Source organism: Leopardus geoffroyi, chromosome D4 (genome assembly GCF_018350155.1).
Source record: "Leopardus geoffroyi isolate Oge1 chromosome D4, O.geoffroyi_Oge1_pat1.0, whole genome shotgun sequence".
In the NCBI taxonomy this organism is placed as follows: domain Eukaryota; kingdom Metazoa; phylum Chordata; class Mammalia; order Carnivora; family Felidae; genus Leopardus; species Leopardus geoffroyi.
The window spans coordinates 30087276-30112704 of NC_059342.1; the positions used below are offsets into that span (position 1 = coordinate 30087276).

Here is a 25429-nt window from a genome sequence, read left to right on the forward strand (position 1 = left end):
GTGAAGCGTCAGCATCCGGGTGGATGATCCACCCGGCTGAGACAGCACTCCAGGAGGGAATCACTCGCCACCTCAGGTTCCAAGGCGTATGCATACACGGGGAAGCACCAAACATAAACCAGCAGGCCACGATCGCGGAGCTGGTCTCCCGCTATAGGTCTGCCCTTAAAAGACCACGGTAGGTGTTAGCCCACATCTGTCTTCCGGCTTCCTTGTATCCCGCAAGCTCCGCGCGGGGAAGGAAAGCCATATTAAACTTCGCGATAATTGCAACTGTCGCGAACCTTTCACCGGCTTCCCCGTGCAAAGATGGCAGGCAGATTGCTCCGCCCTTGTGAACCAAGATTTTGTTATCGCGAGATCCCAATGACAGTTCAGGAGCCTGATCTCGCGGGATTTTCCGATTTAGGGTTGGAAATTGCTGGGGAAAGTAGAGACGGGGAGGGCCAACTGTGAGAGGGAGGGTGAGGGGTCCACTTGCTGGCTTGTTTTCCCCCGCTCCCCCACTGGCCGAATTCGAGACGACTAGGTGAGCGCCGCCTTGCCAGCCAACACAGCGCCCTCCGGCTCTGCCGCTGCCTCGGACGCCGCCATCCCTTCTCTCTAGGGCCCCACCTGTGCTCCCTTTTGTCCCGCGGCGTCGCACTTCAGGGGGGCGATGTACGGAGGGCTGCAGGAAGTGGTCTTCCCGCCTGCCGCCTCCTCGGGGTCCTCGGCCTCCTGTTGGGTGTTCTACGCAACCAGGCCGCCCAGCCCCTCCCCTTGGCCAGATGGATGCCTCTGCCCCCAAGCCTCGCGCGGAAGCCGCCGGCAAAGGTACAACAAGCTCCGAGCTCACCTCTCCGCCTAGACACCTGTCTTTATTGCGCCGGGTTGGACCCATTCCTGCCAGTTCCCTTGGGGTTGGGGTTTTACCCGTGGCTCTTCTGAGTGGCTCCTGGAGTCTGGGACCAGTTCTTTGGGACTTGGTGTTGAGAACCTAGACTCTGGAGTCAGACTGGATCTAGTGCTGGCTCTGACAGTTGCTGAGAAACTTTGGGCAGTTTCCACATCTGTAAAATTGAGAACATTGCTGAGTTCTTGTGATTACTAAATAAGATGGTGTATGCAAAGCACTTAACGTGACCCAGCTCTGGCCCATAGTAAGCACTCAATAAATATATGGTATGCTTATTCTTTATCCTTATATGCCCCAGTTCTTAGCGAGTGGTAGAAATTTGTGACGTAGGTGACTAAAGGTTGAGATACTCAGTTCACTTTATTTCACAAAGAGCTTAATATATGATGTACTGAGTAAGAGCCTTACGGTCAACCTTTAATGGGCAATCAAGAGAGAGTTTAAAGAGGATGTGGTTATCTGCTACAGGTCAAAAGGGATGCCTTCTTGCCCCCCAAATTAATAGCTTTCATTATTAAAAGTGATACAGTAAAAGCTATCAGATACTGAATGCTGTGCCCAGCAATATGCTGATTGTTCATCTACATGCTTTCCTTTGAGGAAGATATCGATCTTATTAAATAGATGAAGAATTCAGAGCAGAAGTTTAGAGGTCTATACAACAAGCCTCAACTCTGAATGCTGGGAATTGATGACGCTATAACTCAAGGATCACAAATATAAGCGCTCATAGAAGCCTGGCAGATGAATTAAGTAATGAAGCTGATGAATGGAGCTTGTAGGGACTGGGATGCTCATCTCTCAGTTAAAAGGGGCAGGGACCATTCAGTTCCAGGGACTTGTTCGTCCATGTGTGAATGGTACCGGTGGTAGCTACAGGGTTAGATTGCTTGGTTCAAATCCAGGATCTGCCAGCTTTTAGCTGTGTAACCATTGGCAAGCTGGTTAGCCTTTATCTGTTTCACCATTTGTAAGGTGAAACTAACAATATTACTTACATGAACTAATGAAAGGGTGGTGGTGAGGCTTAAATGAACTACTGCATCTGAAGCACATGCCTGGCACACATCAGTCTTCACATGTTAGCTATATGTATTTGTTAATTCTATAGGTATTTGAGATTCAAACATTGTTCTAGGTGCCCAGGATATAGCAGTGAACAAAGTTAAGTCCTTGCTCTAGGGAACGAAGTTGAGATAAACAACAAACATTTCATATTTTTCTCTGAAAATGGAATTAAGCAGGGTAAAGTAAGAGTGGTGGCGAGTGTTATGTTAGGTTCAGTGGTCAGAAAAAGCACCTCTTAGGAGATGTCATTTGAGCAGAGACCTGAATGAAGTGAATGAGTCAGTCATTTGGGTATTTTGGGAGAGTGCAGGTGGAAGGAACAGAAAGAATGCTCTGGGGCCCTGAGGTGGGAGCATGCTTGCCATGGTTGAGGAACAGCGAGGAGGCCAGTTTGGAATGAAGGACAGGAGGAAACGAAGTTAAAGATGACTCTCCAATCCAACAGGAAATCCTCCCAGTTTAAACTATTTGTTTTAGAGTTTGATACAGAGAGGTTCCAGCCTTCCCTCAAACTAACCAGGCACATTTGTTTATGTGTTTTCTGTCCCTGCTTTTGTGTTACAAGGGTAGGAGACAGTATAGTCTGCAAAACTAAAATAACAAATAGCTAAAATCTGACTCTTTACAGAAAAAGTTTGCCAACAGTTGTTTTAGAGAGGTGGTAGCATGATGAAGGAAAGTGATATATTTTGAGGTAGAACCAGCAGGACTTTCTGAGGTGGTGAATGTAGGGAGTAATATAAAAAGAGGAATAAGGACTGGCTGACTGTTTTCTACCATGACAAGTTGGCTAGGTGATGATGCCATTTAACGAGATTAGGAAAGACTAGTTCTGAGTAAGGTTTAATCATTATTTTTGACATTGGTTTTTTTCATTTTATACCTATTGTGTGGTACAGTATTTGGCAGATAATTGATGTTAAAACATACATTGAATAGTACACACATTAATGACTTAAGCCTAAAAGTTAGAAAGCATTTTCTGGATAGGCAAACAAATCATGTGAAACAGAAATGTGTTAAGAATTGCTATAGGGATTAATAGAGGTTTGAAGGCTCAAACAGTACTGTTATGAAAATAGAGCCCACAGATCTATCTGTTAGCCCTCTACGGTGGATCCAGGTTTTAGTTTCACGTTAAACTATGTTTTTAGAATTGTGTGACAATTCTCAAATTGTGTGGATCCAGAGATCAGAGTAGGAGAACAGATTTTTCTTGGTGTACTTCTGATTGTTATGTAAAACAACCTTACCAAAGTTGGTAGGAATAATGACTTAACTTTTGAGGAACAATCGATGAGGAATAGCTTAGTGAGCTATTCATGCTTAAGACAGTATAGATATACGAGTCATATTATAATCATGAATGTCATAAAAACCTAACAAGAAATCATTGGAAAGACCCTAAGAAATTACCAATAATCGTCTGATTTCAATAAGAAATATTTGAGAGGGGTACTTGGGTGGCTCAGTCAGTTAAGCATCCAACTCCTTGATCTCAGCTCAGGTCTTAATTCTGCAATTAAGATGGTAAATTCAAGCCTGGCATTAGGCTCCACACTGGGTGTGAGGCCTACTTAAAAAAAAAAAAAAAAATTCCTATTATTCATACACTTGTAGCCATATAATTCCTCTGGAGTTCTTGTTATAAGAAATTCCATTTGGAAAATTATTTTTACTTTATTTCCTCTATTCATGTCTTTTAATTATACTAGCTGTATGCTCTAAAGATATTCCCCTCCCTAGTCATAGTGCTGTATTTTCTGAATAGAAAATAAAACAGAAAGCTGTACAATTAAGGATGGGATAAATACACATATAGAAAGGGGTCAGAATTTTCAAACAGTAATAGAATCTTAGCAGAAAGAGATCTTAGAATTCATCTCTTTTTTAAGAACTGGAACCCTTCAAAACCTAGAAGGGAAGAAAGCTGTGACAAAGCTGGCACACATAACTTTGTAGTTGAACTGGAGATTGCCTTGGTTAGTTGTATACAATTTCAAGCAATGGTTTAGAAGCAGCAATATTGACAATAAGAAGCTGTCTCCAGAGAAAGGCGATGAGATAACTAAAAAAGCAGACACAAGAATCACAAAAGTGTTGCTGTCTAGAGGATTTTAGCTTACTCATTATCAAGTCCCGTTTACTATTAGTCTATCATATCATGAATAATATATATAATGTTCATGAATCATCATGAATATCTCAGTCAGTGGTTCTCAACCATGGCTGTGAATCAGAATCACCCTTTGAATTCAACAATATCTGCCAAAGTAATAAAACCAGATGCCCATGGCCCATATCCGCTAAACCACTGTGGTTTAGTGTTCAAGCATGTTTGAGGAGATTATGACACACAGCCAGGGTGAGAACAACTGGAAATAAATTATATACCCTTTATTCTGATTATTATAGGAGAATATCTGATAATATATTTTAGGAAGATATCTATATGTGTTATAACTTATCTTGTTTCAGTAATTTGGAAAGGGTATTTGTGTGAGTTACATTTTTTTTTTTTTCTCATAGCAGTGGTTAAATGGGGGGTTACTTTATAAGTTATATTTGGAAATTTTATTTTCTTCTGTATTATTACAGACATATGGCATCCAGGAGAAAGATGTCTTGCCCCTTCTCCAGATAATGAGACACTTTGTGAAGCAAGCATAAAATCTGTCACAGTGGATGAAAATGGGAAATCATTTGCAATCATCTTATATTCAGATTTTCAAGAAAGGAAAGTACCTCTTAAAAGAATTCATGAAGTTAAATCTGTTAAAGATTGCTCCAGGAATTTTATATTTGATGATGAAGATTTGGAAAAACCTTATTTCCCAGACCGAAAATTTCCATCATCTGCCGTTGCTTTTCCATTATCTGAAGACGGAGACTCTATTCCTTATACTATTAACAGGTATTTGAGAGACTACCAAAGGGAAGGAGCCCAGTTTCTCTATGCACACTTCATCCAAGGAAAAGGATGTATTCTTGGTGATGACATGGGACTTGGGAAAACAGTACAGGTATTTTTTAAAATTGCTTTATAATTAAAATTCATTAAAGTCATTTTATTATGTCCATGAGTAGATACCATATACAATTCTTTATTTGTACTCCCAAATCTTATAATAGCTATTTTGTGTGTGCCTATGTTTCTCACACACTGAACAGGAAAATTCTCAAAGTTAGGATGGTGTTTAGTCATTATTTTATCCTCAGTACTTATTTAGTATCTATGAAATACATTATTGAAAATAATGATTTGGTATAACTTGACTTAATTTTACCTTTGGTAATAGTGGTACTAAGATATCAGCTTATATTTAAAATAATTGAACTTTCTTAGCAATACTGTATGGAAAGAAGGTATTCTGACATTTGTTAAGTTACTAGCATAATTAAGTTGATTTTCTGCAGGACTTTTATGTATATTGTTTAGAGTTTATCATATCAGAAGTTTCTTGATCTGGGATCCCTGGAGTCCCACTAGGAGTTCTATTGGTGGACTTCAGAGAGGCTTCCTATTTCCCCATAATATGTGCCAGAATTTGTAAACTTCTATACTTTTCTTTTTTTTAATTAAAAAAATTTTGTTTTTTTTTAATGTTTGCTCATTTTTGAGAGACAGAGAGACAGAGTAGGAGCAGGGGAGGGGCAGAGAGAGAGGGAGACACAGAATCTGAAGCAGCTTCAGGCTCTGAGCTATCAGCACAGAGTCTGACCTGGGGCCTGAACTCACGAGCCATGAGATCATGACCTGAGCTGAAGTTGGATGCCCAACTGACTGAGCCACCCAGGCACCCCTCTTTTATTATTTTTTTTAAGTTCATTTATTTTTTTTTTGAGAGAGGGTGTGAGCAGGGAAAGGGCAGAGAGAGGATCTCAAGCAGGCTCCGTGCTGCCAGCATGGAGCCCCACACGGGGCTCAAACTCACAAGCCATGACATGACCTGAGCTGAAACCAAGAGTCAGACGCTCAACTGACTGAGCCCCCCAGGCGCCCCTACTGATGTACTTTTCTTCAGAGGGGATATATGCTAGTTATCTATTGCTGTGTAACAAGTTACTCCAAAATTCAGCAGCGTACAGCAGTACACATTGATCGTTACTTTCTGTGGGTCAGGAATTCAGGTATAGGTTAGCTGGGTCCTCTGGCTCCACCTCTCAGAAGGCAGCAGTCACCTCAAGGTTGGATTAGGGAGGATTCCCTTCCTGGCCACATGGTTGTTGGCAGGATTCGGTTCACTGTGAGCTATTTATTGGTGAAGGCTTCCCTTGGTTCCTTACTACATGGGCCTCTTTATAGAGTTTCTTATAACATGGCAGCATGCTTCATCAGGGAGAGCTAGAGGGTAAGAGAGAGCACTTACCTTCTTTTGTGGTCTTTTGTAACCTAATCACACAAGAGATAGCCCTTCACTTTTGCCAAATTTGCTTTTTTATTTTTTATTTTATTTTTTTAATGTTTATTTATTTTTGAGAGAGACAGAGATCGAATGTGAGTGGGTTAGGGGCAGAGAGAGAGGGAGACACAGAATCCGAAGCAGGCCCCAGGCTCTGAGCTGTCAGCACAGAGCCCGACGCGGGGCTCGAACTCACAAGCTGTGAGATCATGACCTGAGTTGAAGTCGGTCACTCGACCCACTGAGCCACCCAGGCGCCCCTGCTTCTTTATTTTTTTATGTTTATTTATTTTTGAGAGAGTGCAAGAGCGGGTGCACATGTAAGTAGGGGAGAGGCAGGGGAGAGCATCCCAAGCAGCCCCAACTTGGGGCTAGATCTCAAGAACCATGAGATCATGACCTGAGCTGAAATCAAGAGTCAGGCACTTAACCTACTGAGCTACCCAGGAACCCTGCCATATTTGCTTCTTTAGAAGCAAGTGCTAAATTCAGCTCTTACTCAAGGGGGGATATTAACAAGGCTGTGGATACCAACAGTTGGGGATTATTGGGAGCCCTGTCAGAAGCTGCTTTTCACAAAGGTTTGTGATCCAAAAAGATTAGAGTTCTGAAGCTAGACTTTATACTATACAATCACTCTGGATTTTCAGGGTTGTTTGTCTCGTTTGTGATTAAATCCTTCCATGTTTCCTTCCTTATAATTGAATTTAAGCTATTTTATTCTTCATGACACTTCCATTGTTAGTGGAACTCAAAGGTAAGTGAACAACTAATTTTAACATTTAAAAATAGTCTAATACAATTATGTATAAAGCTCTGATGTAAAAAGTTAGAGTAAAATTAAGTCCTTCAATAATTGTAGTGTATTACCATTAGCCATACTGTTTGTCCCTTTCAGCCCAGGCAATGCATACAGTTCTAGGCTTGCACGTTGAAGGTGCTAAATAATTGCTTGTGGAATAAGCAAATTTACTTTCTCAGGAGAATAGGTGGCAAGAATAAAGAAAGGAGCCTTTAGGAAACTATCATCTGTGACTAGGGTATATAGATGAATACCAGAGGAAAATAGATGATAAAGTCCCTCTGTGACTATCTTTACATATACTTTATTGTTTTTGCCCACGGTGGAAAGTCCTTTCCAGCATTTCTTTACTACCCATTGCCTGAGTATCTGCAAAATCAGAAACACGAGTGTGCTACAAAGAGTGACTGTTTTGGGGAGTATCTGGGAATCTCCTCCCACTAAAACTACTAAATACAATTCAAAATCTTTTGCATGTTTTAAGCTCAAATTTGGCTTTCATCTCTGAAGTCCATGTTATAAAGAAACTCCCCTTATTTTATGATATATATTTTAAAAGTGATTTTACTGTACAGTTTTCTGTTACCCGATACACCAAAATCATTGAAAGGCTTTGAATTGTGTTACAAATGTGCTGTGAAAAGCTTGAGGGCTTATCTTCTGAAGATTAGGACATAGTTTCTATACTAGTTTTGATACTTCGCTGGATTTTTTTTATCCTTGGAGAATAACATCTCTGGTTATTATTCTTGTCACTCAGGTAATAATTTCTGCATAAATAGGGTGGCCTGGGTGGCTCAGTCGGTTAAGGTCATGATCTCACGGTTCATGGGTTTGAGCCCCATCTCAGCCTCTGTGCTGACAACTTAGAGCCTGGAGCCTGCTTCGGATTCTGTGTCTTCTTCTCTCTCTCTGCCCCTTCCCTGCTTTTGCTCTGTCTCTCAAAAGTAAATAAACGTTGAAAAAAGTTAAGAAAAAATTTCTGCATAAATAGGTGATTTGGGAGATTCATTTACGATGGAGTTTCTATAGATACAGTGAGTAAACCAGTTGAAGAAATGTTAACAGTAGTTCATAAGTTTAGTAGAATTTCAAAAATACAGTAGAATTAGGTGAAAATGGTCTATGAAATTTTCCTAGTGGCATTTACCATTTGGACTATAGTATAATCTTCATTTTTTCCCCCTTTTTCTGATATCATCCTTTAAGCTTTCCCCTTCTCACGTTCTGACTTGGCTATAATGTGAAATTGAGCTTTTATTTTTAAACAAGCTTGGTTTACAGGGGCACTTGTGTGGCTCAGTCGGTTAAGCATCTGAGTCTTGCTTTCAGCTCAGGTCATGATCTCATGGTCGTGAGATCGAACCCTGCATTGGACGCTGTGATGAGCAAGGAGTCTGCCCCTCTTTCTGCCCCTCCCCTGTTCATGCACATGCATGTGCTCTCTCTCCCCCTCTCTTTCTCTCTGCCTCTCCCTCCCTCTCTCTCCCTCCCTCCCTCCTTCCTCCCCCCTCTCAAAAAAGCTTGGTTTACAAACCATATAAAGTTTGCTTCCCTCATTTCAAAGTTTTAAAAAGTCAATTTGTTATTTTACATTCTTCAAGGGATGAGGATTTTAAAATGCCCATTTGATTTAGTGACATTGGAAAGCATTGGTATCTTGAACAAGAGCTATTTTTCTGGAATTTGGGAGGTGGGGGAATCACAAGCCAGATGAGATAGGGTGAAGGCATAGATATAGGAAGTGTATTTACCTCTCTAAGAAATGTGGCTTTGAAAGGAACAAGAGTGATCTAGTAGTAGCTGAAGGAGGATAAGATTTTGAGGAAGTTTCTTTTTGTTTGTTTTGTATTATTTGGGAATAGGAGCAACTTGAGTATTTTTTAAGTGAATTGGAAGGAACTGATTTGAGAGGGAGCAGTTGAATATACCACACATAAACATACACATGCATATACTTCATATATACATGTCCATGAAACACAGATACATAAATGTGCAAAAAAATGGTATCACTACGATCTTACAAACTGATTTTTCAAACTTATAGAAGAGTTAGAAGAATTGTACAAGGAATACCCACTACCTAGATTCTGTTAATGTGTCATTATACATGGCTTATCACTTATCTGTCCCATCAAGCCATGTTTTGTTGCATTTTAAAGCAGCAGACATTAGCATATCCTAGCCCTAAACACTTGAGCATACATGTCATTAGCTAGTCAGTATTTATTTACAATTCTTTTTTTTCATTTTGAAGTAAAATTTATAATGAAATGCACAAATCTTAGTGTACCCACCCTTCCATGAGTTTTGGCCAATATGTATTTCTGCATAAGCCAAATAAACCCTTTCAAGATATAGAATTTTATCATCACTCCAGAAAAGGTTATTCTGTTTCTTACTGGTCTTCCCAACACTCCTAAGAGGCAATCACTGTTCTGCTTTTTTGTCATAGATTAGTTTTGCTTTTTCATATAAATAGGATCATACATGTGCACTCTTGTGTAAGGCTTCTTTTACTTAACATAGTATTTGAGACCCATCCATGTTATTGAGTGCATAAATAGTTTGTTCCTTTTTATTGCTGAGTGGTATTCCATTGTATAGATACCGCGTTTTGTTTATCCATCCTCCCGCTGGCTGACGGACATCTGAGCTATTTCTGGTTTTTAGTTGTTATGAAGAAAACTGTTAAGAACTTTCTTGAACAATCTTTTGTGTATTCATTTCTCTTGAGTAAATAATTATGGATGGAATTACTTGGTCAAAAACTGATGTGTGCTTACTTTTATAAGAAATTGCCAAGCCTTTCCAAAGTGTTTGTACCATTCTGCATTCCTGCCAACAATCTATGACATCATGGTTGCTCCATAGCCTCACAAAATTTGGTTCTGTCAGGCTTATTAGTTTTAGCATACTTGTTGGGGGTGTGTGTATATTTATGTTTGGATGTTGTTTATGTACTTTTTAAAGGTATAATTGATACACAGTAAAGTGGATAAATTTACACTATGTAGTTTGGCACGTTTTACAAATATATGCACCCAAGAAATGATCACAACAATACCACCGTCCAGATAATGAACATATCTATCACCCCAGAAGTTTCCTTGTATACATTGTGCCCATAATGTGTTCAACATCAGTAATTCATCATCTACTGTTTTCACTTTTGGTTTTTAACTTGACTAAGAAATTAAAATTGAGAATGGATGCAAAATCCTAGATTTTTATTAAAATTTCCCAATATTTTACAGAATTCTCAAATTCATGGAATTTGACAAGTTAAAATTAAGATTTGTATCATCTTGGATATATAAATAGATTGAATTATGAATTATAATTGGGAATAGAGTTTCCTTATTTAAAAAAAGGGTTTTTTTTTTTTAACATTTATTCATTTTTGAGAGACAGTGTGAGTGGGGGAGGGGCAGAGAGAGAGAGGGAGACATGGAATCTGAAGCAGGCTCCAGGCTCTGAGCTGTCAGCACAGAGCCTGACCTGGGGCCTGAATTCATGAGCTGTGAGATCATGATCTGAGCTGAAGTCGGACATTTAACTGACTGAGCCACCCAGGCGTCCCATAATATAGTTTTCTTATAATGAAACAATCTGCAGGTGACTTAAGAGCAAAACAATGGATTAGGTTTTATATTGCCTCATTTAAATGGTCACATGGTATCCAATAGGTATTGTGTCTGCCTTTTCAGTAGTCTGAGGACCAGTTTGCCTGTAATTCAAAAGAATATGTATATCTGTATGTGTGCATGTGTGTCTGTCATTCTGTCTTTAATTATGTCATTATGTCTTTAATTACAAACAGTAAAATGCATGGATATAAAGTATACAGTTATACATATTTAACTCATATATATAACCAGTACTGTAATAAGATACAGAACATTTCCTTCATCATAGAGTTTCTTCATGTCCCTTTCTAGTTAGTACCAAACTTTTCATGTTGTCCAATGCTTAAGCTCCATCATTTGTGAAATATCCTTTCTATCTCCTAAGTTCTGCATCAGCCATTTTGTTCACATCAATCTCTTGCTGAATTTAATACCTGTTTTCTGCTCATCAATTTTTTCTGCTCATCAGTTTTTTTCTTCGTCACGCTTCCTCAACTCATCTCCTTTTCCATGGTTCCCCACCCCCAAATCAACTGATTTCAAACTGCTGGCAGATAGAAATAAGCCTTTCATCTAAACTTTTCCAGCGCCTAGCCTAGTACCCAGCATGTAGTAGGTAATAAATATATTTTTATTGAATGCATTAATGAATTTTAAGTTGAATTAGGTAATCATGTGTTATAGCTTATGTTTAATAATCCCTTAGGCTCTATGACAGGCATTTTCTGTTAAACATACATGTTAATTAGGCATTATTGCTCCCATTTTATTGATGAAAAAATTGAAATTTATGGAGACATTATGAAAATTGCCCAAGGTCACATAGCTGGTATAAAGCTGGTTGGTCAGACTACAAAATCTTTGCCATAACTCCTGCATTATACTGCTTTATATAATATGTGTTAGAAATGCAAATTTCGTTAGCATATTTTAAAACTCAACACAAGTTTTGACCATTCTTGTATATCATTATTTTATAATCTTTTAGATAACATAATTTACCGAAAAATCTATTTATTGTGGTATACAAGATAGTATACAGGTCTCCTTATCACAGTGGAATGATGCTAACAAAAATAGCTCCTGCTTATGAATCATTGATATGTATTAGCTTGACACTTTACGTGTTTTAACTTTTTTCAGGAACTAAAATAATGCTGATTATACCTTGAATGCACAAATGCATCTTATAAAAATGTAAAATAAAATTAAAAATTTTTTAATTGAGGTGAAATTCACATAACATAAACAACCATTTTAAAGTGTACAAGTCACTTAATGCCTTCACAATATTATGCAACTCCATCTCTCTCTGTTTCAAAATTTTTCGTCAGCACAGAACACCCCAGAAGTAATCATCTTCATTTCCCTGGTGACGACTAATTGGCCTTTTATTCGAATGGATTTGCCTTTCTTGAATATTTCATGTAAAAGGCATCATTCAGTTGTGACCATTTGTGCCTGGTTTCTTTCACTTAGTGTAATGTTTTGAGGCTTATCCAAGTTGTAGGATGCATCAGTACTTCATTCCTTTTATGGCTGAGAAATATTCTATTGTATGTAAATACCACAATTTGCTCGTCTATTCATCTTTTGGCAGACATTTGGATTATTTCTACCTTTGGGTTATTATGAAAAAGGCTACTATCATGTACAAGATTCTGTGTGGACATATGCTTTCATTTCTTTTGCATATATACCTAGTAGTGGAATTACTAGGTAATATGGTATTTCTATGTTTATTTTTTTTGAGGAACTTCTATACCATTTTCCACAGTGTTTGTACCACTCTACATTCCCAACAGCAATGTGTGACGTTTCCTATTTCTGCATATCCTTGTCAGTACTTATTATTTTGTTTTCTTCATTATAGCCACCCTAATGCATGTGAAGTGGTATCTCATTGTGGTTTTTATCTGTATTTGTATAATGACCAAGGGTGTTGAACAACTTTTCATGTGCTTTTTGGTCATTTGTATGTCTTCCTGGGGAAATGTGTATTCAAGTTGATATATAGACTGAATGTGTCCCTGCAAAATTCATGTGTTGAGACTCTAATCCCCCATGTGATAGTATTGGAGGTGGGGCCTTTGAGGAGTAATTAGGGATGATTAGTGGTATTGTAAGAAGAGATAGGAGAAAGTTTGCTTCCCCTTTCTGCTATCATCTGAGGTTACAATAAGAACACTGCATGCTGTCTGCAAACCAGAAAGTGGGCCCTCACCAGACACCAGATCTGCCAGCACTTTGACTGCAGAACTGTGAGAAGTAAGAGTGTTTTTTAAACTACGCAGTCTAGGGGCGCCTGGGTGGCTCAGTCGGTTAAGCGTCCGACATCGCTCCGGTCATGATCTCGCGGTCCGTGAATTCGAGCCCCGCGTTGGGCTCTGTGCTGACAGCTCAGAGCCTGGAACCTGTTTCAGATTCTGTGTCTCCCTCTCTCTGGCCCTCCCCCATTCATGCTCTGTCTCTCCCTGTCTCAAAAGTAAATAAAACATTAAAAAAAAAAAAAATTTAGGGGCGCCTGGGTGGCGCAGTCGGTTAAGCGTCCGACTTCAGCCAGGTCACGATCTCGCGGTCTGTGAGTTCGAGCCCCGCGTCAGGCTCTGGGCTGATGGCTCAGAGCCTGGAGCCTGTTTCCGATTCTGTGTCTCCCTCTCTCTCTGCCCCTCCCCCGTTCATGCTCTGTCTCTCTCTGTCCCAAATAAACGTTGAAATTAAAAAAAAAAGAAAAAAAAAATTTAAACTACGCAGTCTATGGTAATTTGTTACAGTGCCCCAAAGTGACTAAGATACAAGTCCTTTGCCCATTTTTAAACTGAGTTGCTTGTCCATATACGTATGAGGTTTTTTTCTGGTCTTTTTCTTCTATACAATTTCAGTTTGACTATCCTTATGCTCAATTTTGTGTTAATTACTTTCTTGCTATACATAGTCTATCTTTCCCCCTTTGTATTTTGATGTAAAATTTTAATCAGTTTGTCATGTTCCAAGAACATATCTTTTAGGGTGTTATTAGGATTGTGGAGTTCAATTATATTGAATTTATAGAACAGTTTGAGGAGAATTAACATGGAATGATAGCTCCATTCATTTAGCTATTTAATTTTTCTCAGCAGGGCTTTATAGTTTTATATGTGGGCCTTACACATATTTTGTCATAGGTAATTGTATATTTTCGATGCTGTTTTTTGTGGAATTTAAAATTTTAATATCCTGATTTTCTGCCAGTAGTATAAAAGTCAAATTTATTTTTATATATTGAGCTCGTATCCTGCTACCTTGCTAAATTCATCACTTAATTAGTTCTAGTAGTTGTTTGGTAGATGCCTTAGGATTTTCTTTTTTTTTCTTAATGTTTATTTTTGAGAGAGAGAGAGAGAGAGAGAGCAGAGGAGAGGCAGAGAGAGAGAGAGACACACACAGATTCTGAAGCAGATGCCAGGCTCTGAGCTGTCAGCACAGAGCCTGAGCAGAGTTCGAACCCACAAGCTAGGACATCATGACCTGAGCCAAAGTTGGAGGCTTAACTGACTGAGCCACCCAGGCGCCATACCTTAGGATATTCTATGTAAATGGTATATGTCATTCACAAATAGACAGTTTTACTTCTTTAATTTTTACGTCTTTTATTTCTATTCTTGCCTTATTTCACTGCCTAGGTAGTGATTCTAGGACAATTTGAATACAATCAGTGACATCCTTATCTCATTCCTGTCTTAGAAAACATTCAATATTTTAACAGTAACATTAGCTGTAGGATTTTCATACCATCTTTTATAAGTTGCTTGATGCTTTCTTCTAGTCCTGATTGCTGAGATTTTTTTTTTGTAGTTAATGTGTACTGAATTTTATTAAATACTTTTTCTGTGTCTGTTGAGATAATCGTTTTTTCTCCTTTTCTCTGTTAACATATTATATGAGTCAATACGATTTATATTGATTGTTTTTTTTAATGTTAAACCAGTTTTGTATTTTTAAGATAAGCCCAATTTGATCATGAAGTATGGTTTTTATAGTTGCTGGATTTGATTGGCTAATATTTTCAGAATTTTTGCCTTTACTATGGATATCGATCTATAATTTTCTCATGTTTGTCTGGTTTTGGTATTGAAGTTATGCAGACCTCATCAAATAAATTGGTAAGTATTTCTTTCTTCTCTTTTTTTAAAAAGAATTGAGTAAAGTTTGTGTTATTTTATACTTATTTGATGGAATTTACTAGTGACATCTTTTGGACTTGGAGTTTTCTTCAAGGAATTTACTAGTGACATCTTTTGGACTTGGAGTTTTCTTCAAGGGAAGGTTTTAGATAATGAATTCAATTACGTTAAGAGATATGAAGCTATTCAGATTTTCTACTTCTCGCTATATCATTTTTTGCAAATTTATTTTTCAAGGAATTTATCTATTTCATCTAAGTTGTCAAATTGACAAAGTTTTCCATGATACTCCTTCTTTATTTTTTAGTGTTTGTAGGATCTGAATGATACCTCTGTGTTTTTTATGTGAATATTTTATATTCTATCTCTTTTATTCTTTTTTCCAGCAATAAATATATATATGTGTGTGTGTATATATATATATATATATATATATGTATATATATATATTTATTTAATTAATTTAACATATATATATTTATTTAATTAGTTAGTTTTTTAATTTACCTCCAAGTTAGTTAGCATATAGTGCAACAGTGATTTCAGGAGTAGATTCCTTAATGTCCCTTACCCATTTAGCCCATTCCTCCTCCCACAACCCCTCCAGCAACTCTCTGTTTGTTCTCCATATTTAAGAGTCTCTTATGTTTTGTCCCCCTCTCTGTTTTATAGTATTTTTGCTTCCCTTCCCTATGTTCATCTGTTTTGTATCTTAAATGTCTCATGTGAATGATGTCATATGATGTTTGTCTTTCTCTAATTTCACTTAGCATAATACCCAGTAGTTCCATACACAGAGTTGCAAATGGCAAGATTTCATTCTTTCTGAATACTCCATTGTATATATATACCACCTCTTCTTTATCCATTCATCTGTTGATGGACGTTTGGGCTCTTTCCATACTGTGACTATTGTCAATTGTGCTGCTACAAACATTGGGGTGTATGTGCCCCTTTGAAACAGCACACCTGTATCTCTTGGATAAATACTTAGTAGTGCAATTGCTGGGTCATAGGGTAGTTCGAGTTTTAATTTTTGAGGAACCTCCACACTGTTTTCCAGAGTGGCTGCACCAGTTTGCATTCCCACAAGCAGTGCAAAAGAGATCCTCTTTCTCCACATCCTCACCAACATCTGTTGTTGCCTGAGTTGTTAATGTTAGCCATTCTGATGGGTGTGAGGTGATATCTCATTGTGGTTTTGACTTGTATTTCCCTGATGATGAGTGATGTTGAGCATTTTTTCATGTGTCTGTTGGCTATCTGGGTGTCTTCTTTAGAGAAGTGTCTATTCATATCTCCTGCCCATTTCTTCACCAGATTATTTGTTTTTTGGGTATTGAGTTTGGTAAGTTCTTTATAGATTTTGGATACTAACCCTTTATCTGATATATCATTTGCAAATATCATCTCCCATTCCTTCGGTTGTCTTTTAGTTTTGCTGATTGTTTCCTTTCCTGTGCAGAGCTTTTAATTTTGATGAGGTACCAATAGTTCGTTTTTGCTTTTGTTTCTCTTGCCTCTGGAGACATGTTGAGTAAGAAGTTGCAGCCGAAGTCAAAGAGGTTTTGCCTGCTTTCTCCTCCAGGAATTTGATGGCTTCCTGTCTTACATTGAGGTCTTTCATCCATTTTGAGTTTATTTTTGTGTATGGTGTAACAAAGTGGTCCAGGTTCATTTTTGTACATATCACTGTCCAGTTTTCCCAGCACAATTTGCTGAAGAGTCTGTATTTATTCCATTAGATATTCTTTCCTGCTTTGTCAAAGGTTAGTTGGCCATACGTTTGTGAGCCCCATTTCTGGGTTCTCTATTCTGTTCCATTGATCTGAGTGTCTGTTCTTGTGCCAGTACCATACTGTCTTGATGATTACAGCTTTGTAATATGTCTTGAAGTCTGGGATTGTGATGCCTCCAGCTTTGCTTTTCTTCTTCAAGATTGCTCTGGCTATTCGGGGTCTTTTCTGTTTCCATACAAATTTTAGGATTGTTTGTTCTAGCTCTGTGAAGATGCTGCTGTTATTTTGATAGGGATTGCATTGAGTATGTAGATTGCTTTGGGTAGTATTGACATTTTAACAATGTTTGTTGTTCCAATCCAGGAACATGGAATATTTTTCCTTTTTTGTGTGTGTCTTCTTCGATTTCTTTCATAAGCTTTCTATAGTTTTCAGTGTATAGATTTTTCACCTCTTTGGTTAGATTTGTTCCTAGGTATTTTGTGGGGTTTGGTGCAGTTGTAAATGGGATAGATTCCTTGATTTCTCTTTCTTTTCCTTCATTATTGGTGTATAGGAATGCAACTGATTTCTGTGCATTGATTTTTATATGCTGCAACTTTGCTGAGTTCATGGATCAGTTCTAGCAGTTTTTTGGTGGAATCTTTTGGGTTTTCCATATAGAGTATTGTATCATCTGTGAAGAGTGAAAGTTTGACTTCCTCCTGGCCGATTTGGATGCCTTTTATTCCTTTGTGTTGTCTGATTGCTGAGGCTAAGTCTTCCAATACTGTGTTAAATAGCAGTGGCAAGAGTGGACATCCCTGTTGTGTTCCTGACCTTGGGGGAAAAGCTCTCAGTTTTTCCCAATTAAGGATGATATTAGCAGTGGGTCTTTCGTATGATCTTGAGGTATAATCCTTCTATCTCTACTTTCCTGAGGGTTTTTATCAAGAGAGGATGCTGTATTTTGTCAAATGCTTTCTTTGCATCTATTGAGAGGATCGTTGGGTCTTATCCTTTCTTTTATGGATGTGATGTATCACATTGATTGTTTTGCATATATTGAACCAGACCTGCATCCCAGATATAAATCCCACTTGGTCATGGTGAATAATTCTTTTAAGGTATTGTTGGATCCGGTTGGCTAGTATCTTGTTGATGATTTTAGCATCCATGTTCATCAGGGAAATTGGTCTGTAGTTCTCCTTTCTAGTGGGGTCTTTGTCTGGTTTTGGAATCAAGATAATGCTGGGTTCATAGAATGAGTTTGAAAGCTTCCCTTCCATTTGTGTTTTTTGGAACGGCTTTGAAAGAATAGATGTTAACTCTTTTTTAAATGTTTGGTAGAATTCCCTGGAAAGCCATCTGGCCCTGGACTCTTGTTTTTTGGGAGATTTTTTATTACTAGTTTGATTTCCTTACTGGTTATGGGCCTATTCAAATTTTCTATTTCTTCATGTTTCAGTTTTGGTAGTTTATGTGTTTCTAGGAATTTTCAATTTCTTCCAGATTTCCCATTTTATTGGCGTATAATTGCTCATAATATTCTTTTTTTTTTTAACGTTTATTTATTTTTGAGACAGAGCATGAACGGGGGAGGGTCAGAGAGAGAGGGAGACACAGAATCGGAAACAGGCTCCAGGCTCTGAGCTGTCAGCACAGAGCCTGACGCGGGGCTTGAACTCACGAACCGCAAGATCATGACCTGAGCTGAAGTCGGACACTTAACTGACTGAGCCACCCAGGCGCCCCATCTCGTAATATTCTTTAATTATTGTTTTTATATCTGCTGTGTTGGTTTTGATCTTTCCTCTTTCATTCTTGATTTTATTTATGTGGGTCCTTTCCTTTTTCTTTATGATCAAATTGGCTAGGGTTTTATCAATTTTGTTAATTCTCTCACAGAACCAGCTTCTGGTTTCATTGATCTGTTCTACTGTTTTCTTTTCTTTTCTTTTCTTTTCTTTTCTTTTCTTTTCTTTTTTTTTTTTTTTGTTTCAATAGCATTGATTTCTGCTCTAATCTTTATTGCTTACTGCCTTCTCCTGGTTTTGAGTTTTATTTGCTGTTCTTTTTCCAGGTCTTTAAGATGTAAGGTGTAAGGTTAGGTTGTGTATCTGAGACCTTTCTTCCTTCTTTAGGAAGACCTGGATAGCTATATACTTCCCTCTTATGACCACCCATTGCTGCGTCCCAGAGGTTTTGGTCTGTGATGTTAGCATTTTCATTGGCTTCCATGAACTTTGTAATTTCCTCTTTAACTTCTTGGGTTAGCCCATTCATTCTTCAGTAGGATATTCTTTAGGCCCCAAGTATTTATTGTCTTTCCACATTTTTTCTTGTGGTGGATTTCAAGTTTCATAGCATTGTGGTCTAAAAATATGCATGGTATGATCTCCATCTTTTTGTATTTGTTGACGGCTGATTTGTGTCCCAGTATGTGATCTATTCTGGAGAATGTTCCATGTGCACTCGAGAAGAATGTGCACTGCTTTAGGATGAGAATGTTCTGTATATATCTGTTAAGTCCATTTGGTACAGTGTGTCATTCAAAGCCATTGTTTCCTTGTTGATTTTCTGCTTAGATGAGCTGCCCGTTGCTATAAGTGGGACGTTGAGGTCTCCTACTATTACGGTATTATTATCAATGAGTTTCTTTATGTTTGTCATTAATTGATTTATACATTTGGGTGTGCCACATTTGGAGCATAAATGTTTATAATTGTTAGATCTTCTTGGTGGATAGGCCCCTTAAAATGATATAATGTCCTTCTTCATCCCTTGTTAGAGTCTTTATTTTAAAATATAGATTGTCTGATATATGTATGGCTAATCCACCTTCTTTTGGCGATCATTTGCATGATAGATGGTTCTCCATCCCCTTAGTTTCAATCTGAAGGTGTGTTTAGGTCTAAAATGGGTCTCTTGTAAACAGCATATAGATGGATCTTCTTTTCTTAGCCTTCTGATTGGAGTGTTTAGTCCATTGATGTTTAGAGTGAGTACTGAAAGATATGAATTTATTGCCATTATGTTGCCTGAAGAGTTGGAGTTTATGGTGGTGTTCTCTGGTCCTTTCTAGTCTTTGTTGCTTTTGGTCTTTTTTTTTTTCCTATCTTTTCCCCCTTCAGAAAGTACCCCTTAAAATTTCTTGCAGGGCTGGTTTGGTGGTCACAAACTCCTTTAATTTTTGTTTGTCTGGGAAACTCTTTTATCTCTCCTGTTTTGAATGACAGCCTTGCTGGATAAAGAATTCTTGGCTGCATATTTTTCCAATCAGCACATTGAATATAACCTGCCACTCCTTTCTGGCCTGCCAAGTTTCTGTGGATAGGTCTGGTACGATCCTGATCTGTCTTCCCTTGTAGGTTAAGGACTTTTTTTCCCTTGTTGCTTTCATAATTCTTTCCGTGCCTGAGTATTTTGTGAATTTGACTATGATATGCCTCGTTCATGGTCTGTTTTTGTTGAATCTAACGGGTGTCCTCTGTGCTTCCTGGATTTTGATGTTTGTGTCTTTCCCTGTGTTAGGAAAGTGTTCCATTATGATTTGCTCACTTAAACATACTACCCCTTTTTCTCTCTCTTCATCTTTTGGGGCCCCTATGATTCTAATGTTATTCCTTTGTAATGAGTCACTGAATTCTCTAATTCTCGTATTGTGCTCTTTTGCCTTAGTCTCCCTCTTTTTTTTTTGCTTCATTATTCTCCATATATTTGTTCTCTATATTGCTGAATTGCTTCTCTGCTTCATCCATCCTTGTACCGTGGCATCTATTCGAGATTGCATCTGAGTTGTAGCATTTTTGATTTTTATCCTGGCTACCTTTTACTATCTCCACAGAAAGGGTTTCTAATCTATTTTCAACCCCAGCTAGTATTCTTACTGTCGTGATTCTAAATTCTGGCTCAGACATCTTGCTTGTATCTTTGTTGATTAAGTGCTTAGCTGTCATTTCTTCTTGTTTTTTCTTTCGGGGTGAATTCCTTCATTTCATCATTTTGAAGGAAGAAAAGGAATTAATAAAGTAAAAAAATAATAAAAATTAAACCATTAAAAACAATAAGGAAATTAAATAAAGGATGGGTCTGGTTGTTGAAGGAAACTTGATAGATTAGAGAAAAAAAGGAAAAGATTAAAAAAAAAGGGAAAAAAGTTTGAAAATTTGGAAAAATGAATATAGTAAAACAATAAAATTAGATAATGGAAGTAAAATATAATATAAAAGTTTACAAAAAAGTAAGAAATATAGTAGAAAAAAATTAAAGAAAAATCTTAATAAAAATGGAAAATAAAAACATTTTCCCTTTCTGTATTCAACAATAAGAAAAGAAAAAAAATTGAATACATGGACCAGCAAACAGAATCAAATATGATTGAAATTACGTTTGGTTTCCCCTAGAAGTCCAACTGTGAAGCACTTTATAGTACATAAACTAAGCAGGCAGAGAGATTTGTGTTCCTCAAGGGTGTGGTTGGCCCACTTGGGCAGCACTTAGTGTAATAGCTCCATTCTCCACTAGGTGGCGCTGCGTAGCTTACTGCGGTGGATTGTTGTGGTGCGTGTAGGCTTGTATGCTATGTGCATGCACAGGAGGGATGAAAATGGCGTCACCCAGCTACCCAGTATCTAGAATCAGAACTCTGTGCTCTCCCCAGTTGGCAATCAAGCACCCCTCTCTTCTCTGGTTTCCGTCCACTCCCAGCTTCTACACTGTCCTGCTTCCACACTGTCCATGACCAAGCTATTAGGCTTCCAGGTGGCACCTCCGTCCTGAGTTTTATCTCAGATGGAACTGTTTTTTCCAAACCTCACTTCTGAAGGACTACAGCTTTGACCCGTTCTAACTCTCTGGAGGAGTGTCTCACTGAGTAATGGCTGGGTGCTAGCCCACCCTCAGGAATGTTGGTGAGACCAGGCCATTGCCATGCCCAGAGACTGACTGGGCATAAGCCCATCCACCCCAGAAAAAGCTCATGGGATCGTGTAGCAGCAGCGTTTCAGGGATTATGGCAAATCACAACACACATGTGGCACCAGTTTTCATCCTTAACGTCCTCACTCCAACACCAGTGAACGTGGCCATTCTCCAGGGTCTGCTGGGACCTTTGCCTGTGGGGAGGCTGCACCACCTCTACCTAATGTTCTCCCAGCAGGGGAACCGCCTCTCCCTGTGTGGCCCAAGGACCCCTCGGATTGTTCTCCCAGGGATTCACCCTTCCCACCAGAGCACTGCCAGGTATCAAGCTGCGGAGTTTCAGACTTTGCGCTCCCTCTGTTTATAGAGTCTTAGTGGAATTTAAACCCTCTCCTTTATCCTTTCTCCTTTTTTTGTTCAGTTCCTGTGGCTGTTTTCACTCTTTTTCTCTCCAGTTGCTTTGCGGGGGGGGGGGGGGGGGGGTTGCTTTTCCCATACTCTCCCCCTGTGTTTGTCCTCTCTCTGCAAGCAAAAATAGATCCCTGCCCTCTGTGTCTTCTCTCTCCCCCAGTTCACTTCTACCTGCTGAGTTCTGTGGTTCAGGTTGTGCAGATTGTTGTGTTAATCCTCAAATCAGGTTTGTAGGTGTGCAAGATGATTTAGTGTTGATTTGGCTACATTTTGGGGAGGAGAGGTGGAAAAAAAACTTCCATGCTGTTCTACCATCTCAGCCCCTCCTCCTCTATCTGTTTTATTTTTTTTTTTTTTAATGTTTGTTTATCTTTGAGAGAGACAGAGGCAGAATGTGAGTGGGTTAGGGGCAGAGAGAGAGGGAGACACAGAATCGGAAGCAGGCTCCAGGCTCCGAGTTGTCAGCACAGAGCCTGACATGGGGCTCGAACTCACAAAGCACAAGATCATGACCTGAGCTGAAGTCGGATGCTCAACCGACTGAGCCACCCAGGCGCCCCTATCTGTTTTATTCTTGATAGCCCAATGAGGTTTATTGATTTTGTTGATCTTTTCAAGGAACTAACTTTAAGCTTTTTCTTTGTTTTTCTTTTCTTTCTTTCTTTCTTCCTTTTTTTTTTTTTTTTTTTTGGTATTTCATGAATTTTTGCAATTATTTCTTTTATTTTCCTATTACTTACTTTGGATGTATTTTGCTCTAGAATTTCTAGCTTATTAAAGTAGAACCTTGGGTCATTAATTTCATACCTATCTTCTTATTCCCTAAATTTATGTCCAAACTTTGCTTTATCTATATTTCATACATTTTGATGTTATATTTTCATTTTCATATAATTCAAATTATTTTCTAATTTTTCTTGTGATTTTTTCCTTTGGTCCTTGAATTATTTACAAGTGTTTGATTTGCCAATATTTATTCTTTTTTAAGATATTTCATCATTGATTTCTAATTCCATAGTGTTTACAGAATACATTCTCCAAGTTGTCAGCATTTTGAAAATTTTATTGAGGGTTTTTTTAATGGTCCATTTTATTGAATATAGTATGTACATTTGAAGAGAAAATGCATTTTTCAGTTATAGTTTTCTATAAATTAGCAATCAAGGTAATTGATAATGTTCAGATTTTCTATGTTTTTAGTATTACTGAGAGAGGGAGGTTAAAATCTATGATTGTGGGTTTGTCTATTTCTCCCTTTAATTTTGTCAATTTCATTTTCATGTATTTTGAAATTATGTTACTAGGGTTATAAATATTTATAATCATTGTATCTTCAATCAGGAATTGAGTCTGCTATTATTATGAAATGTCTATTTCTGGTAATGCTATTTGAAATCTACTTTATCTGATATAAAGATAACCACTCCAGTATTCTTATGCTTGCTGTTTGCAAAGTATGCTTTTTTACAGTCCTTTACTTCAAGCTTTCTGTGTATTTGTGTTTTTAAAGTGTGTCTCATTTGGCAGAAATAAACAAAATAGAAACTTAAAACAGACACACACAGACACACACACACACAATAGAACAGATCAATGAAACCAGAAGCTGGTTTTTTTAAAAGATAAAAGAAATTGATAAACCTTATCTGGACTTATCAAAAGCAAACAGAAAACAACAACAAAAAAAGAGGACTCAAATAAACAGCATCATAAATGAAAGAAGATAAATAATTGACACAACAGAAATACAAAGGATTGTAAGAGAATATTATAAAAATTATATGCCAACAAATTGGACAACCTAGAAGAAATGGATAAATTTCTAGAAACATGTAACCTCCCAAAACTGAATCAGGAAGGATGCAAAAATTTGAACAGACCTATTACCAGCAATAAAATTGAATCAGTAAAAAAAACCCAAAAAGCTCCCAACAAACAAAAATCCAGGACCAAATGTCTTCATAGGTGAATTCTGCCAAACATTTAAAGAAGAGTTAATACCTATTTTTCTCAAACTATTCCAAAAAATAGAAGAGCAAGGGAAACTTCCAAATCCATTCCATGAGGTCAGCATTATCCTGATACCAAACAAGATAAAAACACTGCAGAAATGAGAACTACAGGCCAATATTTCTGATGAATATAGATGCAAAATTCCTCAACAAAATATTAACCAAATTCAACAATACATTAAAAAGATCATTCACTACAATCAAGTTGGTTTTATTCCCAGGATGCAAGAGTGGTCCAATATTCACAAATCGATTAATGTGATACATCACATCAATAAGAGAAAGTATAAAAACCATATCACTTTAATAGATGCAGTAAAACATAAAAGCATTTGACAAAGTACAATATCCATTTATGACAAAAACCCTCAACAAAGTAGATCTAGAGGGAACATACCTCAGCATAATAAAGGCCATATATGAAAAACCCACAGTGAGCATCATACTCAATGGGAAAAAACCGAGAGCTTTTCCCTTAAGGTTAGGAACAAGACAAAGAGCTTCACTCTTACCACTTTTATTTAACATAGTCCTGAAAATTCTAGCCACAACAATGAGGTAAGAAAAGGGACTAAAAGTCATCCATTTGGTAAGGAGGAAGTAAAATGTTCCCTATTTGCAGATGACATGATACTATATATAAAATACCCTAAAGATTCCACCAAAAAAACTAGAACTGGTAAAGGAATTCAATAAGGCCACAGGATACAAAAATAAATATATTGAAGTCTGTCACATTTTTAAAAAATATTTATTTTTGAGACACAGCGTGAGCAGGGGAGGGGCAGAGAGAGAGGGAGACACAGAATTTGAAGCAGGCTCCAGGCTCTGAGCTGTCAGCACAGAGCCCGACATAGGTCTTGAACTCACAAATTGTGAGATCATGACCTGAGCCGAAGTTGGATACAACTGAGTAAGTCACCCAGGTGCCCCTGTCACATTTCTGTACACCACAAATGAAGCAGCAGAAAGAGAAATTTAAACTATTCCATTTACAATTGCATCAAAAATCATAAAATACCTAGGAATAAACTTAACCAAGGGGATGAAAGACCTGTAGTCTAAAAACTATAAAATATTGATGAAAGAAATTGAAGATGACACAAACAAATGGAAAGACATTCCATGCTCATGGATTGGAAGAACAAATATTGTTAGAATGTTCTTACTACCCAAAGCAATGTACAGATGTAATGCAATCCCTATCAAAATACCACCAGCATTTTTTCATAGAACTAAAACAGACCTAAAATTTGTGCAGAACCAAAGAAGACTCTGAATAGCCAAAGCAACCTTGAAAAAGAAAAAAATCTGGAGGTATCACAATTCCAGACTTCAAGTTATACTCCAAAGCTGTACTAAGCAAAACAGTATGGTGCTGGTACAAAAACAGACACAT

At 37.8% G+C, this 25429-nt stretch overlaps 1 protein-coding gene across 4 annotated transcripts in view; it reads left to right on the forward strand.

The window, feature by feature from the left end:
* The first annotated feature begins 313 nt into the window (after positions 1–313).
* ERCC6L2 (ERCC excision repair 6 like 2) overlaps positions 314–25429 on the forward strand; it is a 137576-nt gene continuing 112460 nt past the window's right edge. For 2 of the 4 annotated variants that reach the window (XM_045470057.1, XM_045470058.1), the window contains exons 1-2: positions 314–816; positions 4565–4989. In XM_045470057.1, the coding sequence (XP_045326013.1) occupies positions 771–816; positions 4565–4989 (471 nt within the window). In that variant the 5' untranslated portion in view covers positions 314–770. The remainder of the gene's footprint in view (positions 817–4564; positions 4990–25429) is intronic. The other 2 variants (XM_045470056.1, XM_045470055.1) reach the window with 2 other exon arrangements.